The following is a 19,135-nucleotide window of genomic DNA, read 5'->3' as shown; positions in this document are numbered from 1 at the left end:
AAGAGATGGGGGCAGGGCCATTCAAAATTTTTACTACCGGTTCTCAGAACTACTCAAAATTCCTGCTACCGGTTCTCCAGAACTGGTTAGAACCTGCTGAAACCCATTTCTGTTTCGATGGCCAGGTCATGATATTTCATGATTTTTTCCAGTTATTGTTGTTGTTGTTGTTATATTATTATTATTATTATTATTATTATTATTATTATTATTATTATTATTATTATTATTATTATTATTATTATTATTTTATTTACACAAAATGACAGTATACACAGCAAACGAGATAACAATGCTGGATTTCGTATCACAGATCACTAGTCGAACACTTCCCAAGCGTTTAGGATTGCGTGATGTATCAGCAAATTATGCGAGCAGATCCCAGTAAGGTGGCCTTCTGCAGCTGACCAATGGTGATCTTGTCAGCGCCAATTGCTTTTAAGTGCTTGCCTAGGTCTTTAGGTATAGCTCCCAGTGTGCTGAGTACCACTGGAACCACCTGCACTGGTTTATGCCAGAGTCTCTGCAATTCGATTCTCAAATCTTGATATTATTATTATTATTATTATTATTATTATTATTATTATTATTATTATTATTATTATTATTATTATTATTATTATTATTAATTAAAAATGAAACTCAGTCAAGTGATCATTTAAAAATGTATTGCTTGTTTTAGAAGATGCGTTGTCAAGGTATATGTCTGTACAGCAGGAACCTGATCGGATGATTTTACCACAGCTGAGACCTTTTGTACCTTGAATGGGGTTTTCTTTAAAACAAATAATAAACTCGGCGCCAACAGGATGCTGGAGGCGAATCAACAACCTGAGACTGCGAAAGAGGAGATAAACATGACGATCATTTCCTCCCACCAATAGCTATTAGCAATGCCTCCCAAAGCGACCAATGCGCTGCGGCTCAGGGACCGGGGAGGAGGAAACAGCTGGGCCCCCGAAGGAACCGGAGGGAAGAAGAAGAAGAAAGCGGCGTTGCAGGAAACTGGCTGGGTGGGGCTCGGCGGTGGGAAGGGGCTTCCGAAGACCGGGCGTGAGGTTCGTCCCCTCGGCGGAGAGAGCGGGAGATCTGAGCCCAGAGGCCCGAAAGGCCTGGCGGGTGGAGCGGAGCGGAGCCACGGGAGGTGTTTTTTTTTGCCACCGCAGCGCCGTGGTGAGTCTCCGGAGGGAAGGAGCGGCGGGGAGAGCGAGAGCCGGGCGGGCAGGAAAGGAGGAAGGAGCGAGCCAGGAATGTCTCCGGGCGGGGGGGAGGCGAGAGAGGGGCTAAGGCCCCCTTGAACCAGGCTGGAACGCCGGACGGACCGGGAGGGGGGGGGGTGCCTGGGAAACAGAGGCTTTTCTCCTCCTCTGGAGTAGGGGTCTCCAACCTTGGCGACTTTAAGCCTGGCGGACTTCAACTCCCAGAATCCCCAGCCAGCAAAGCTGGCTGGGGATTCTGGGAGTTAAGTCCGCCAGGCTAAAGTCGCCAAGGTTGGAGACCCCTGCTCTGGAGGAAGCCAAAGGGATTAAGCGGCGGGATGTCTCCTGGGCGAGGCGGCGGCAGAGCAGTCCAGGGAAGCGGGCGACGAGGCGTCCTGGGCGAGGGAAGGGAAGGGAAGGGGCACGGGAAGCCGGAGAGGGCGAGGGAGAGCGAGAGCCGGGCGGGCAGGAAAGGAGGAAGGAGCGAGCCAGGAATGTCTCCGGGCGGGGGAGGCGAGAGAGGGCTAAGGCCCCTTGAACCAGGCTGGAACGCCGGACGGACCGGGAGTGGGGGTGCCTGGGAAACAGAGGCTTTTCTCCTCCTCTGAGGTCTCAACCTTGGCGACTTTAAGCCTGGCGGACTTCAACTCCCAGAATCCCCAGCCAGCAAAGCTGGCTGGGGATTCTGGGAGTTAAGTCCGCCAGGCTTAAAGTCGCCAAGGTTGGAGACCCCTGCTCTGGAGGAAGCCAAAGGGATTAAGCGGCGGGATGTCTCCTGGGCGAGGCGGCGGCAGAGCAGTCCAGGGAAGGTTACTGCCAAATCCCATTTCCACCCAAACAGCTGGGACTTGGGAGGCAGAGAAGAGATGGGGCAGGGCCATTCAAAATTTTTACTACCAGTTCTGTGGGCATGGCTTGGTGACTGTGGCAGGAGACGGATACTGTAAAATCTCCATTCCCACCCCAATCCAGGGAAGGTTACTGCCAAATCCCATTTCCACCCAAACAGCTGGGCCCCTGAAGGAACCGGAGGGAAGGAGCGGCGGGAGAGCGAGCCGCAGCATCCTCGGAGCCGGGCAGAGTCGCCGACCTCAGGGCCCAGGAGTTGAAGAAGGGAGGTTATAGACCATGGGAGGAGGCGGCTGCCGCTGTTGCCCCTGGAGTTGGGTCAGGCTGAACCCAGAGTTCTGAGATCCAAAACTAGGAAGTGACAATGATATTTGGTATTGTGTTGGTTTTCCTTATTCTCCTTTGTATGATATTCTGATTATTCTTGACCCTTCTTTATTGCGTATGTAAGATTGATAAACTTAGCTACTTCGTATCACCTGCTTGCCATATGGCTGTTGTATGTGTTTAAAATTTTGAGTAGAATTCTTATCTTGTATAAGAAAATGAAAATTTACCATACCTGATATGTATTTGTATAAACCTTTTTGACCAATAAAAAAATTTACTACCAGTTCTGTGGGCATGGCTTGGTGACTGTGGCAGGAGACGGATACTGTAAAATCTCCATTCCCACCCCAATCCAGGGGAAGGTTACTGCCAAATCCCCATTTCCACCCAAACAGCTGGGACTTGGGAGGCAGAGAAGAGATGGGGGCAGGGCCATTCAAAATTTTTACTACCGGTTCTCAGAACTACTCAAAATTCCTGCTACCGGTTCTCCAGAACTGGTTAGAACCTGCTGAAACCCATTTCTGTTTCGATGGCCAGGTCATGATATTTCATGATTTTTTCCAGTTATTGTTGTTGTTATATTATTATTATTATTATTATTATTATTATTATTATTATTATTATTATTATTATTATTAATTAAAAATGAAACTCAGTCAAGTGATCATTTAAAAATGTATTGCTTGTTTTAGAAGATGCGTTGTCAAGGTATATGTCTGTACAGCAGGAACCTGATCGGATGATTTTACCACAGCTGAGACCTTTTGTACCTTGAATGGGGTTTTCTTTAAAACAAATAATAAACTCGGCGCCAACAGGATGCTGGAGGCGAATCAACAACCTGAGACTGCGAAAGAGGAGATAAACATGACGATCATTTCCTCCCACCAATAGCTATTAGCAATGCCTCCCAAAGCGACCAATGCGCTGCGGCTCAGGGACCGGGGAGGAGGAAACAGCTGGGCCCCCGAAGGAACCGGAGGGAAGGAGCGGCGGGGGAGGCGAGAGAGGGCTAAGGCCCCTTGAACCAGGCTGGAACGCCGGACGGACCGGGAGTGGGGGTGCCTGGGAAACAGAGGCTTTTCTCCTCCTCTGAGGTCTCAACCTTGGCGACTTTAAGCCTGGCGGACTTCAACTCCCAGAATCCCCAGCCAGCAAAGCTGGCTGGGGGATTCTGGGAGTTGAAGTCCGCCAGGCTTAAAGTCGCCAAGGTTGGAGACCCCTGCTCTGGAGGAAGCCAAAGGGATTAAGCGGCGGGATGTCTCCTGGGCGAGGCGGCGGCAGAGCAGTCCAGGGAAGCGGGCGACGAGGCGTCCTGGGCGAGGCGGCGGCAGAGCAGTCCAGGGAAGCGGGCGACGAGGCGTCCTGGGCGAGGCGGCGGCAGAGCAGTCCAGGGAAGCGGGCGACGAGGCGTCCTGGGCGAGGCGGCGGCAGAGCAGTCCAGGGAAGCGGGCGACGAGGCGTCCTGGGCGAGGCGGCGGCAGAGCAGTCCAGGGAAGCGGGCGACGAGGCGTCCTGGGCGAGGCGGCGGCAGAGCAGTCCAGGGAAGCGGGCGACGAGGCGTCCTGGGCGAGGCGGCGGCAGAGCAGTCCAGGGAAGCGGGCGACGAGGCGTCCTGGGCGAGGCGGCGGCAGAGCAGTCCAGGGAAGCGGGCGACGAGGCGTCCTGGGCGAGGCGGCGGCAGAGCAGTCCAGGGAAGCGGGCGACGAGGCGTCCTGGGCGAGGCGGCGGCAGAGCAGTCCAGGGAAGCGGGCGACGAGGCGTCCTGGGCGAGGGAAGGGAAGGGAAGGGGCACGGGAAGCCGGAGAGGGCGAGGGGAGAGCGAGCCGCAGCATCCCTCGGAGCCGGGCAGAGTCGCCGACCTCGGGGCCAGGAGTTGTCACCCCTCGTGGAGCGGGGGGGGGGGGGCGTCCGTGGCTGCCCTGCCTTCTCGGTTTAGGCCTCGGCTTGGGCTGGTTGGCTTCCTTTCCGGGCTGCGCTGTATTTCTTGTTCCTTCACAGTAGAGAGTTGTGCAAAATCAGGTTCCCTTTATAAGAAAAAAAAATACCCACTTGCAAAATTCTTTAGTTACTTGTTTATACTCTTTGGGGAAGTATAGTTCAATAATGCAACTATTTTCTTGAAGCCTTTCTTTTTTGCTTTTCATTTTCAGAACCGGGAAGTTCTCCCGTATGTGTAATTTAATAGATTTACATAAGAAGTTCCATCCTAGATGATAGCTCATAGGTACTTTGGAAAGTCAGTTGTTTCATCATAGAATTAAGTGTTTGACTTCATCCTGAATTATAGAGACATATATTATGTAGTCATGGTCATTTTAGTGGCAAAATGGTAGACTATAATAGCACTTTAAGCATAAAATGAAAGTTAAATGGGTACATTAAGCATCTGATAGACTTTACATACCTATCCTAATTGTCCCCAAGAGACTAAATTTCAGTTCTTTATTTAATTATATCACTGTCTTTTCTTGCAAGTGTATTTCCATTCAAGTACTTTTCTTATCTGAAGTTTGGGGGTGGGGATGGGAAGCATGGATGGTGAATCAAGTCCATCAATTAATAGCAATTTATCAGTGGACAAATGCAGTCAATATAATTGGCAGAAGTTTTCTGCTTTTCTATTTTGAGGGTTTGTTTACTTTTGCAATTTCATAATTAGTTCTCAGAAGAGCAAATGATTTCTGCTGAAAATATGTCCTGATATTACAGTTTAATAAACTCGGATCCCTGAGAAGGGTGAAGACCTTTTCTGCATATGTCTGCAAAGCAGCTTCTCTTCTCCTGCACTTTCTCCATGAATAGAGGGACACTCAGAGTTAATCTTGCTGCTTGAACAATTGGATCTAGAACCCGAACTTTTTTTATTGGGGATTTTTAAAAAAAAATACGTGAAGAGTATAAAATATTTAATACTACATATATTAACTGCTGCTAGGATGGCCTTCGCTCAATGTTGGAAACAGCCATGTGTGTCCACAGAGAGACTAATTATACAAAAGATTATGAATTGTGCAGAAATGGACAAACTAACTCTGAGTCTGAAGGATAAAGAGATCAGTATTTTATGGTATATGGGAACGGTGGTATGGATGGATGGAAAGGAGATAGGAATATTTAGTTACTAAGTATAATCAATAGATAAAATAAGAACACAAATATGTATAATTTAATGTTTGTCATTATTGCACGGATTATTGTTAGATGAAAAACACCACAATTAGCTGTTAAATGATATAAGCTTTTCTTTTTCCTTTTTTTCTATGCTTTTAATGTAAAAAAGTTCAATAAAGTATATATATATACAGAGTTAAGACTGATTATCACAAGATAGAGAGGACTATGTCCTAGGCATGTCAACACAAAGCAAGGAAAGTGACTTCCCAAGTGGAATGAAAGAAACACTGTGTGTTTGTGGAACTAAGAGAAAAAAGGAAGGATCTAATAGATGTGAGTGAAGATGGTCTGACATAGTAGAGTAGACTTTGTAAATATAGTCGGGAAGTACAGGTACAAAATTATAATTGTATATTACGTTCCAGTAAATGGTGATAATGGTGGAACCAGAGATGAATCTGGACAACTTGCAGACTTCTTTATCTGAGGAAGCTATTTAGATCTGATAGTTCTACCTGGCAAGTCATAAATGCCATTTTCATTGTTACAGTTGTCCTGCATGCAGATTTTCTTTGCCCTTCTGTATGTCAATTACACCATCTTTTTGTTTACTATTTATGAATATTTGATATTTTCTTCAGATTTGAATACTGAACTTATAGAATAGAATAGAATTTTATTGGCCAAGTGTGATTGGACACACAAGGAATTTGTCTTGGTGCATATGCTCTCAGTGTACATAAAAGAAAAGATACGTTCATCAAGGTACAACATTTACAACACAATTGATGATCAATATATCAATATAAATCATAAGGATTGCCAGCAACAAGTTATAGTCATACAGTCATAAGTGGAAAGAGATTGGTGATGGGAACTATGAAACGATTAATAGTAGTGCAGATTCAGTAAATAGTCTGACAGTGTTGAGGGAATTATTTGTTTAGCAGAGTGATGGCCTTCGGGAAAAAACTGTTCTTGTGTCTAGTTGTTCTGGTGTGCAGTGCTCTATAGCGTCGTTTTGAGGGTAGGAGTTGAAACAGTTTATGTCCAGGATGCGAGGGATCTGCAAATATTTTCACGGCCCTCTTCTTGATTCGTGCAGTATACAGGTCCTCAATGGAAGGCAGGTTGGTAGCAATTATTTTTCTGCAGTTCTAATTATCCTCTGAAGTCTGTGTTTTCTTGTTGGGTTGCAGAACCGAACCAGACAGTTATAGAGGTGCAAATGACAGACTCAATAATTCCTCTGTAGAATTGGATCAGCAGCTCCTTGGGCAGTTTGAGCTTACTGAGTTGGCGCAGAAAGAACATTCTTTGTTGTCCTTTTTTAATGATGTTTTTGATGTTAGCTGTCCATTTGAGATCTTGCGATATGATAGAACCCAGAAATTTGAAGGTTTCTACTCTTGATACTGTGTTGTCAAGTATTGTGAGAGGTGGAAGTATGGAAGGGGTTTTCCTAAAGTCTACCACCATTTCTACGGTTTTGAGTGTGTTCAGTTCCAGATTGTTTTGGTTGCACCACAAGGCTAGTCGTTCGACCTCTCGTCTATATGCGGATTCGTCATTGTCTCGAATGAGACCAATCACTGTTGTGTCATCTGCGAACTTCAGTAGCTTAACAAATGGATCATTGGAGATGCAGTCATTGGTATACAGAGAGAAGAGAAGTGGGGAGAGCACACAGCCTTGGGGGGCCCCTGTGCTAATTGTACAGGTATTTGATGTGATCTTGCTTAGCTTCACCTGCTGCTTCCTGTTTGTTAGGAAGTTTGTGATCCACTTACAAGTCTGTTCCGGTACCTGTAGCTGGTTTAGCTTAGTTAGAAGAATGTCTGGAATGATGGTATTGAATGCTGAACTAAAGTCTACAAAAAGGATCCTTGCATAGGTCTTTGGAGACTCAAGATGTTGTAGGATGTAGTGCATCCTACAACATATTTAGTAGAGGCAACTGAAATTGTCAGTCCTATTTAAAACAAGTTTGTTTAATTTGTACTCTGTGAAAATACACCCCTAGAAATGTATTTTTCTCTGGGGGAAAAAACAATACTTGCCATCCAATTTTGCCTGAACCCAACAGTTGTAATTCTATACTAATTAATACCGAAAAAAAGATTGGTGGGCCCTCTAAAAGCAGGAGAATTGAACAAGTGAGGGAATCAATATATCTTAGATTATTTAGAAATAGTAGTGATTGTTGATAAAAAGTTAGAAATTAATTTCTTAGGTCCAAAATTGGTAAGAGTTATGGAAGACCATCTGCGTGAGAATCATTTGGTGAAGGGGGCATTCAGAGCAAACTTGACTTCTCCTTATTTCTTAACTTATCATTTAGAAGTGTAACTTTTATTTAAACTGCTGTTTTATAATGAAAATATAGTGTAGGATTTTAGGATACTGTTCATAGTTCTACCATTAAAGACATTAATTGTCTGGAGATCAGGATGGCCTTAAAGTCTTGGGCCCAGATTGTGTGCAGGAAGCCACTTCTTGGTTACATTGATAATTTGAGTTTGATGTTTCTTGACTACTTTGATGTTTTTTGGCTACCTTGCGTTTCAATGTTGGTAATGCTTGTAATTATTTTTACTTTATTTTAATTCTGTTTGCAGCCAACAGTCACTTGTTGAGATGGATGGCCATATAAACTGTTTCAAACAATAAATAAATACATGAACTATTTCATGAACTTTAATTATGTTAGAATTTTTATAGAATATTCAAACATTGAAATTTTGATTTGTTTTCTTTTCCTAGAAAGCTGACAACTAAACTGGTTATAAATTTGGCATATAAATTTAATAAATAAGTTTAATAGGACACTATTTATTTGCTTAAAATTGGTCAAGATTATATCCTTATCACTGATACTTTACTATTTTAGAAGAAATCCTGTTGTGAATAGTTGAACGTTGAAAAACACGGGTCAGTCATGGCTGAGTTGTCACCTGAAGAAATTCAACTGAGAGCCCATCAAGTTACGGATGAGGTAAGCACCTCAAATAATATATTATTGCTCAATAATTTGGGTAGATAAACTTTTTAGAATGCATGATCTCCACTAAAATTGATTGGTTATCATGTGTTGCTTGATAATATTGCAGTGAAGGTTTAAATCATCTAGATCAGAGGTGTCAAACTTGCGATGACACATTGTGGTCACGTGACGTATCACAGCTTTTTTCCCCCTTTGCTAAAACGGGGTGGGCGTGGCCAGCACATGATGCATGGGCCGTGAGTTTGACACCCCTGATCTAAATCACTTGGATTTAGAAAGCAAAAATACTTTTTTCCCTAGGATTAATGCATTTTCTGAAGGAGAGAGCCTTGTTTATGTGTCCTACAGAACCCTGCATGCAAAACACCACCATCACCATATAATAAACATCCCTCATGAATAAGCCCAATCAAGCTTAGCAAACTGCAAGGTTTAACCTGTGGAAACAGCTACTTCTGCTGAAGTTCTTTCTGAGCACAGTAGCCAGGGAATATAATGGAAGTAAGAGAACTGGGAGAAAACAAGGATGGTATGTCAAAAAGAAAAGATGGAAATATTATAGATGCCATACTTCAGCGTACCTCCTTCCTCCAGACTGTATTTTAGCCCCACAAGGTCATTTCAGGGTTAGCAGGTGGCCTCTTTTGTGAGGGCTCTTACATACTTTCCCTTAGAGAAGATAAGAGAAAGGCAGAGTGGATCAGCCATTGCAATAATTCCCTTCCCATCCTCATCATCCTGCCAAAACAGACCATCAAGTGGAAATGCCACCAGGCTTGGAAGACGGAGGTAGAGACTTGCTAATGGCGTATTTCTGCTTGTCTTCACTGCCGCAATAGCAGAAACTTCAGACTCTTTTAAAAGAAAATTTATAGATTCTAGGAGGACAGACTTTTGCACAGAATCTAAAAAAAGGGGTTTGTCTGGAAAATAGTGGCTGCATAATAATGTTGATTTTTAAAATAACACAAATCGAGATAAAAGCTTGCTTAATTGCATTGTGTCAGAAACGAGAATACTGTAGCGATTGCTTACAGCTATGTTTAAAATTATAGAATTATTACACATCTTCAAAAATCTCCATGCCTGAAATGAAATCTTATCTTTATTTTAGTCTTTGGAAAGCACAAGGAGGATCCTTGGCATGGCCATTGAGGTAAGGAAGAAGTTAAAAGCTTTCTTTGAGCTGGGGGGCTGGGGGCAGGGGAAATCAAGTAGAGAACATGAAATGACATTGAGTATATTATGTTCATCAAGGATTAGATGTATGGAAGTATTTCTCAGATTTTTTTTAGAAAGCTACCCTACTTTTTTCTCTAATTTTCTGCTTTTAAATTGTTTTAATATCGGGTTTTTATTTTTGTAAGCCACCCAGAATCAGTTTAGTTGAACAGCCATATAAAATTTCTTAAATAAAAATAAATAATGAAAGTTTATATAAAATTGAAATAATTTTATCATAGGACCAATAAACAAAAGTAACATTCACCAGGGACCTACACCAGTATTGCAAAATAACTTGCAATATTGGGATTTTTATTCTACCTGGAAGGAAATTTTATATAGTAGCATTTATGTTGATCAATTTTTATGTAATTATTTAGTAGTATCTCCACACAGTAGTATGTAGCGAATTGTGTCATTACACTAATTCCATGGTATAGTGGATCTGTATTTCTCTTTTTTCCATTTTAGTCTCAAGATACTGGAATCAAAACCATTACCATGTTAGATGAACAAGGCGGTGAGTTGCACAAGTGTAATAAAGAACAATATGCCATATTTGATTATAAATGTAGAACCCTATATTTCATAATGATACATAATAAAGATACATAATTAATGCAGTCCGGATACAGGCATGGCCATTGTCCACAGGCTTGCAGTATTTTCCAGAAACATTAACACTTCTTAAGCTGCTTTTAAATGCTTTTTAAAAAGTGTTTTGAATGCAGACCTTCCTATATGAAGTGTAAGCATTTACGTCACTTAAAATTTCTAAAGCTTATTTTTTTTCCTAGAAAAGTTAAACAACATAGAAGAAGGTATGGATCAAATAAACAAAGACATGAAAGAAGCTGAAAAGAACTTGACAGAGCTTAATAAGTGCTGTGGTCTCTGTGTTTGTCCGTGCAATAGGTCAGTTAAAAGCAGATTGGTAAGACGCTTTTTTCAAGGAAAAATATCACTCCTGTTTAGAACTTCAGTGACTAGAAAATTTAATTAAGCTACTGTTCTCTCTGATGGAAACAAAAACTGCTACAGAATTCAAAACACAAATGGTTCCACAAATTTATAATCCTAAACCATAAACCATGTTTACAAACAATAGCAACTGGGTTCACATAACATGATAAGCAAAATTCAAAGAAATCACATTTTACTTTAACACTGTTGAAGCCACTGACTGCATTCATATGGTCTTATTTATGTGCTATTAAGTCAGATAGACTCTGAGCAACTACATAAATAGTCCTCTGGGATGATTTGACCCCAACCTTCCCCTTCAGGTTTTCCAATGGGGTATTATCCAAAACTTTATGGGTGCGTGGAAGTGTGAATGATGGCTCCTTTCTCCAGATCTATGAAGCCTGAAAACTTTTGTTGCAATGGCTGGTAGTGTATACTCCAAAATAAAAAAATGTCCTTATCATTTGAAAAGCCATGAGATTGTGTCATTTTTACCCCAAATTTTAAGAGTTTTTAAACAAGAACACGGATGTCATGTGAAATATCAACCTTTTAAAAATGTATTTGTTTTTTAAAAATAATTTTGCGGGTCCCGTGCCATGACATCCACCAACTATGGTTGCTGTCCCCTGGTTTTTCTTGCAATTTACAAAAATATTCTGTTCAATGTAGTGGTGCTTATAAAGGAAAAAATTGGGAAACTTTTTAGACTTAACTGTACTTGTCCATAAGGTTAACCTGTGAATAAAATAATAACCAGAATGTTTTAACTTTTGTGGTTTATTTTGGTTTTGGTTTTCTGGTAATGACAAATACAAGTTGTGGTGACTGACATAATAAAGTTTAAACAATGAATGCTTAAATTGTTGTTTTCAAGCTGTGCCAATCAAGGAAGAAAAGTCAGTGGTCATGCACTAGTAGTTAGGCACTATAAGGCTTAGTTAGATGTGCAAATATACCTGTGACTTAAATCTGGTAATATATTACAATGGGAAACTAAAGCAATTAATACAAGCTTGGATTGGATTATAAATTACCTAATACCTATTAAATATATGGAAGGAATTGTTGTCAATATTAATCAGATTTAAAATAACAATTCATGGGAAAGTTGTAGAATTTTTCTCTCAGCTTCACTGGGTGGAAACAAGATATATGTCAGTTTAATGAAGGATTACAAGGAAAGCATGATGTGCTGTGTAATAGTCTTTTTTCCCCTGATACTACATTCTTATCCTTCGCCCTGAAAAGGCTTTTGTGATAATTGTAATGTTTGTACACTGGAGAAATAACTCTGTGGAATTTTCAATATGCTTGATATGTAGAGATGTAAGAAGAATTGAATGGATTTGAAGTGGATGAAAGGAAATCAAACTCTTCCATTCCTAGGATTAGGAAATTAAATGACTTTTTGTGAGAATACCACATCACTTTTACAAATTTTGAATATAGTATTCATAATATTCCTTTTCTTCCTGATTTGTGTTAAAGCTGTTTTTTTCTTATTATAGCATACTCTCAGCTATACTTTGAAATAGTTTGTCAACTAACAAATAGTTATCCGCTTGCGTGTCTTACTGTTCACTCTTTTTCATTCTCTCCTAATCACCTCACTTTTCCTTCTTGATAAAATGAAGAGTTAACATCAGAGGTTGGATCCACTTAACTGGTCAAAATGGAATTTAGGAAAATACCTTTATTAAGAAGCAGTTTGCACTGCTAACCAGCTTATCCAAAGGTGATGTTCTAACATGATGCATGTCTGAATGTGCATGTTTTCTTAACATGCAAGCAACCTTGTGATGGTCTGTAGTTGTATTTGTGCCGTGTTGCTTGTAGTTTACATTTAATTATTCTGATTTGATTGATCTGAAATAATAGTTACAATGTTTAGAATGCAAGTAGCAGTTGATATACAATTTAAGTCTGTTAAAAAAAATTTTCAGGAAAGTAATAGTTTATACAATAGTTTATACATAAATTTAAAAATATTAGAGGAATATATGAAATGTTATGATAATGTTCACATATTCTTTTCACTATGATCTACCACATGGGGAAAAATGTTTTTTTGTCATGTATTACTTAGCATGCAACTGTTTTGTAGGAATGCCCATAGCCTCAGGATTCCTATGTTTCAGTTTTAAAATATCAGGTACCACTGTATGGAGTAAGTCCAGAACCAAATTAAATATTATAGAATAATTAGCATAAAACAATACATACAAGATTTATCTTCGTTATTTGAATGCTGAAATAGAAAAATAAGTTTTGCATTTATTCCTTCATTTTTGTTACCATTAGGGTAATGATTATCTGATGCATGATTTGGTGAAATTAGTACAATATAATTTTCTCAATATTTTGTTTAGTAATTTTGCAAAGATTTCAAATAATAGGACATAGTTTTTCAAAAATGGTTTGCTCCTTGTAGCTGAGAGAGAATAATAAGCCCACTGTCATCCAGCTGCTTTCATGCCTAAGGAAGGACTAGAACTCATTGACTGCCAGTTTCTAGCCTGTGACTTAACCACTGCAGCAAGCTGGCTCTTTAAGTTCTTTAAGTTTCTCCATATAATTCATTAAATAAAAGATACCCCATAAATATAATGCTAAGTGGTACATACATTTTTCTTCCTAATCACGAACTTGATTGTGTAATAAGCAATAAATCAGTTGGCTGTTTAAATTGTGTATTTATCTTTTTAGCTAATTTAAGCTATTCTGTTTTTCTTATAGAACGAAGAACTTTGAGACTAGTAAAGCATATAAGACAACTTGGGGTGACCCTGAAAATTCAGGTGATCATATAATAACCAGACAACCAGGACGGGAAGGAAATTACCAACAACAGAACTCAGGAGGACCAGCTGGAGGATACATAAAGCGGTAAATATATTTTCTTCATCCACTGATGAATACATATTCCATATCTGTTCCTCTGCAACAGTACTGGGATATTGAAAACCATCATGAGAAGCTTATTCTGTGTAAATCATGAATGTTTATTCGGAACACTGTTTAGTAATTTTGCAAAGATTTCAAATAATAGGACAAGGTTTTGAATCAAATTTTATAAAACAAATGTTATAAAAAACCAGGTTTATTTTTAAATTCTTCTATAAATTGCCAGTTAGATATATTTTAAGACTGAAGTTATGAAATGTTTGTGTGAGATAGAATTAGGACTATGATTCAGTTCTTTTAACTTGTGTTTATGGTTTTAATATTTTTTGTAATTGTGATTTAACTGATGATGATTTTTAATTTCTATTGAGAACTGCCCTGTGGTAGTTTGACTAGGGTGAATATGTGGATAGGCAGGTAAGGAGTGAAAGGGAGAGAATATATGAATTTAGTTCATTACAATGAAGAAGAAGGAACTTGCACGGTCTCAAAGTAGTTCTTTTCTGATACTTTGAAAAGGATAACAAATGATGCCAGAGAAGATGAGATGGAGGATAACTTAACTCAAGTGGGACACATCTTGGGAAATCTGAAAAATATGGCTGTGGATATGGGCAGTGAGATTGATTCACAAAACAAGCAGATAGACCGGATAAATGAGAAGGTAAGCGAGAACTGGATCCTTAACAAACTTAATTATCGGAGACTTAATTCTTGAGAAGAGTAGCTAATTGTTCTGGAATACAGTGCCATGGTGTAGACCAGGCCTGTCAAACTGGCGGCCTGTGGCACAGATACAACTTGCACAGGCCACCCTCACTCTGGCTCCGCAAAGGCAAAAAACATTGCAATACATCACGATCCGGCCTGCAGCACGATCAAGTCTTGACACTCCTGGTGTAGAGTATTCCAGTTTACCAACAGATTGTCTTTGTTCTCTTTTCTGGGTAACATTCCTCCACCCAAAGCAGGGGTCTCCAACCTTGGCAACTTGAAGACTTGTGGACTTCCTCCCAGAATTCCGCAGCTAAACTAAGCTGGCTGAGGAATTCTGGGAGTTGAAGTCCACAAGTCGTCAAGTTGCCAAGGTTGGAGACCCCCTGACCCAAAGCATTATTTTTCTATGTAGGATATATTTAAGCTTGATTTCATGGTGAACTGTTTGGGATTGTGAACTTGGAACATGCCATGTTCCATCATGGTACAATATGAAAAATAAAATGAATACCTCTGCCAATAAATACTGTATTATTGGGGGTGAGGAGCATATTTGAAAAGTATGTAATATGTGCCTTCTAATCGTTGCTGTCCATTCATAAAACGAATAACACTAATTTCCAGGAAGATTTCGATGTTGCTTTTTTAAAAAGGCAATTTGCCCAAGAACTTAAGTACAAGGTAAATACAGAATCTGATGCAACTCATATTACCCTCACAAAGCACAAGCAAACTGGTGGTCCTATGCTTGTAGTAGTGAATTGTTCCTTTCTACCCATGCACAAAAGAAGTCAAGCGCACTATGTATATATACTGAAGATGTATACCACATTGAGCTGTAGATCAGATCTTGGTTGGTTAAAAAGCCGATTTGTGTTGCCCAAAATAGAATAAATACCACTGAAGTTGCTCTATCCTGACTCTAGGCTTTCTCAAAGTTCTGCACTTGTTTCTCTGAAACACTGATATTCTGTAATGGACAGTGCCCAGAAAAAAAAAAGTATTGCTTATATAAAATGCCATGACAGAAATACAGGTAGGAGATGAGGAGGAACAAATACTGCAGTCAGTGACTAATAGGTCAATTCTCAAAATGACCTTTGGAATCAGAGCACCATTGGCTGGCCTAATTCCAGATGTTTTTTTTAAAAAACCACATCAATTATCTTAATCCTCTTTCCTGTTTTTCTGGGTGCCTTTAGTTAATTAAATATTTTTTATAATGCAGATAAGGTAGAAAAACTGGCAGACACCAATAGAAGTGTTAGTGGCCATTTAGTGCCCATAACATCACACTGAGTACCCAAGCTTATAGATTTATTATCTTACATTCTTGTTTTGCATATTGCAATGTCCCATTCAAATGCGATAAGATGGTTGAAAGAATAAATATATTTATTATTAAAAAGAAGTTGGTATTACTTCATACCAATTTTAAAGCAAACCAATCTTTAAAGAAAATGAGGGGAAGATTGATTTAAGCAAGTTTTAAAAAATATTTTGAATAATTTTGAATAAAGTTTATCATTGATAAGTGTACATATAATTGATGAATAGTGGTGCAAAACTGATGATAAACAAATCCTGTTAAAAGTCATAGCACTGTATAATATCAAGAAAGTGACCATGCTGTTTTGAGAACTCATTTTAAGTAATTCTTGTTTTAAGTATTTTTTCTGCATTGCTTCTCTAAATAAGCTTACCAGCGATATCTTTGTGCACAGTATGTGAACAGATTAGTAAGGGGTAGTCATTAGACTGAATAGTAAATAGGTTGTAAATGTTTACTAACAAGAGTTTTAAATATTTTAAATTAATTTAAAAAAAATAGTTTCAAATGTTAATTTTTAAATTAAAAAATTAACACCATATATAAGTAAGTGTAGCAGTATAATAATGAGATTACTTAGAATGTATTGGTATCTGTCAGCTATGAACTTATTTAAAAGGTTTTCTCTTGTAAACCTATGTTGCTTTCTTCCTTGTTCCTAAATGTGATGGTACTTTCATGGCTAATTTCTGTGGCTGTTTTCTAAGCAAATCATTAGACTCAAACATTCACTCCAGTACTTTCTCTAGAATTTATCCTTTATTTAATTTCTTTTATTTCATTTGAATATCCTGAATCTTTACAGAATCCCTAGCAATTTACAAAAAGCCATATCCTGAAAGTATTGGAGAAAGCGGATTTTTTTCCTATTCATATAACTTTAAATGTCTCTTGTTTTAGCTCTCCATATTCTTGGCAATTCTTGAAGAAATACAATGTCTTCTATAAAGAGACTGGGAATAGTTTCTGTGTACCTTAATTTACTAGTAGCTTTGCATTTTGTTTTCTGTTTCAGGCTGAAACGAACAAAACCCGTATTGAGCAAGCCAATACAAGAGCCAAAAAGCTTATTGAGAACTGATAGCCATTGCCAGTTTTGAGTCAACTGAAATATTTTTTCGTTCTACAAATATCCTCAATTTCCAAAGAAGAGAAGTAACTGTTCAGAAAATGAAACAAAGCAGAACGAAACAAAGCAGAACATTATTGTATTGTACATGTTTAGTATGAAAGTCCAGGAAAATAGCACAACAGAAGTGTAACTTTCTTATTCATGTTCATATCCTCAGGGCTTCATTTTCCTTGGTTTTGTCCTTTCTGTGAAGTTAGTCTTACCACCACGCCCTTTTTTCCGTTTACTTTCCTTATGGCAACTCAGAGATAAGAGTGCAAACTGACTGATTATAAAGGCAAGGAGAATGCACTCATTAGATTTAATTACCTCACTTAATATTGCATATAATCGCTGAATTGGTGGATGATTGGTTTTCATGAAATGTACATATTTGTAGAAATTAAGCTTGCCCCTACTTTTCAAAATATTTGATTTTATTATCAAGTTTTTCACGATGGGGAAAGATGATAATGGATATATTATAAAGTATACTTTCAAGCCATAGCTATTCTAATTTCCATGGAAATTGGGTAAATAAGCATATAAAAATCCATAATGCATAAATGCAACTCAAATTTAAATTTATTTCTCACTTTTGTTTCCAAAAGATAAGATTTTTCAATCCTAATTTCGTTTGCTTCTTTCACAGAAACTATGTATATTAGTGGAATTAGAGGAAAGGGCAAGTCAGATAGCTTAACATGGAGCATATTATCTTTGGTCATTTGGCATCTTATGCGATTGCAAGGAAATTAAAATATCCCTTTATACAAACATACTGAACTTCTGCCATTTTTTTAAAAAAAATGTGTATTTGTAGGTATTAATATTGCTGAGATTGGTTTATGAAATCTATGTGGATCTTTTAAACCATTTTATCAGAAATGTACAAACTTAATTCATAAAATATTCCTTATAGAAATGAGTTATCCTTTTAATATCAACAATTCATACAATCTGTACAAATCTGTAGAGGGCAGCATATTGATTTCAATATTATATTTATTAAAAAATATTTGGGGGGTTTAAAACATCAAAATCAGGGCACAATCTAAGTTTGGATGAAGTCAAAAGCCATCTACTTGTGAGTGATAATAATAATACTGCTTCATATTTTCTATCTGGACTATACATAAATTCTCACTCACGCTGTTCAAAGAAATCAGTTTCAAGCACCACTTTATTATTAAAATTGATCTGAATTTAGTTCCGATTCACAAAATTTTAAATGGTGGCATGGTTCTGCAGGCACCACAAATTATGATTTAATGTATTTGAATTGCTGCTTGTCAAATTTTCTTTAAATATGTTAGTATGTGGGAGAAGAATCCAAGGGAAACCACTATGAATCACTACTAATGAGCTGTAAGCTGTTGAATGGGTCACACGGTGTAGTTTGCTGTAATAAGTACTTGACCTAGAACCTATTTCAGTTTACTCCCATTGCAGGATTAAGGTTCTTGATTTGGTTTTTCTATCATATATCTATACAAATGACTAAATTTCAAATCTACTAGATGCCCAGTCTTTCGCAAGAAAGCTTTAATTCTCTTCTAATTAAGAACCCACCAAATTGTTGATTTATTCAACAGCACAATGTTTAATAGAACTTGTATTTCATTCAACTTGAAGCTATAAAGTTCTTCTAGTCCTTGCATATTTTGCTGCAAATCTACAACAATCTAGATACTATAAAGAAGCTCAAAACAAATCTAATTGTACTGTGATTGTTCTTAATTTCTTCATGCTTTGTTTTACACATTTCCAACTGAATGTTTAATTTTTATTATAAAGCTTAGTCTTCTATATAACTTTGTACAATGGAATGCTGGAATTGTAGCATAGTGCAAAAACTGGGCAGACCTCTCTTAAATTTTGTTTATGAATACCAAAACAAATTACAGGATTTGGCTGGAAAATATATTCTGCAGAAGCAACACAATTCCTCCAGGACCTCTATATTTTTAATTTTTTTTTTCTAGTAATATTTTACGAAGCTCTAATTAGTTGAACTGCTGAGCAAAATGGTACTCTTTCATCACTAGGTTGTATGGGAACCATGAACACTTGCTTAGTAATAAACATAAAAATTGAAAATTGATACCTTAATCATCTGGTATTACAATTTGTGAAAAATGTAAAATTTTGTATAGCTTAATATCACAAGACAAACAGTACAAATCTGTTTTTAGCTATAATGTAAATGAATGCCCAAGATGTCCTGTATACTTGCTGGGCTCAATAAATATAATTTATAAATCTTTTCACTCCTCAAGTTCCTGTGTAAGTCTGAATGGCCTTAAACTGTCCTATGCTGTTTAATAGACATACTCTATAAATGTTTTTGCTGCAGCTAAGGATCCAGCTTTTAGTTT

General features: G+C 38.4%; 1 protein-coding gene across 2 annotated transcripts; it reads left to right on the top strand.

The window, feature by feature from the left end:
• Positions 1-953: 953 nt before the first annotated feature.
• Positions 954-19,023, top strand: SNAP23 (synaptosome associated protein 23). Of its 2 annotated transcripts, none has more exons than XM_058162000.1 (8): positions 954-1,173; positions 8,389-8,493; positions 9,617-9,658; positions 10,198-10,246; positions 10,524-10,641; positions 13,432-13,581; positions 14,119-14,263; positions 16,662-19,023. In XM_058162000.1, exons 2-8 carry the CDS (start codon positions 8,437-8,439, stop codon positions 16,725-16,727), a joined length of 627 nt encoding a protein of 208 aa, XP_058017983.1. In that variant the 5' UTR covers positions 954-1,173; positions 8,389-8,436; the 3' UTR covers positions 16,728-19,023. The 2 variants fall into 2 exon arrangements, with proteins under 2 accessions (XP_058017983.1, XP_058017984.1); XM_058162001.1 differs by having other exon boundaries at positions 1,037-1,058.
• Positions 19,024-19,135: the final 112 nt, after the last annotated feature.

This window comes from Ahaetulla prasina, chromosome 1, assembly GCF_028640845.1.
Source record: "Ahaetulla prasina isolate Xishuangbanna chromosome 1, ASM2864084v1, whole genome shotgun sequence".
Classification (NCBI taxonomy): domain Eukaryota; kingdom Metazoa; phylum Chordata; class Lepidosauria; order Squamata; family Colubridae; genus Ahaetulla; species Ahaetulla prasina.
This window is presented reverse-complemented; position numbering and strand designations above follow the sequence as displayed.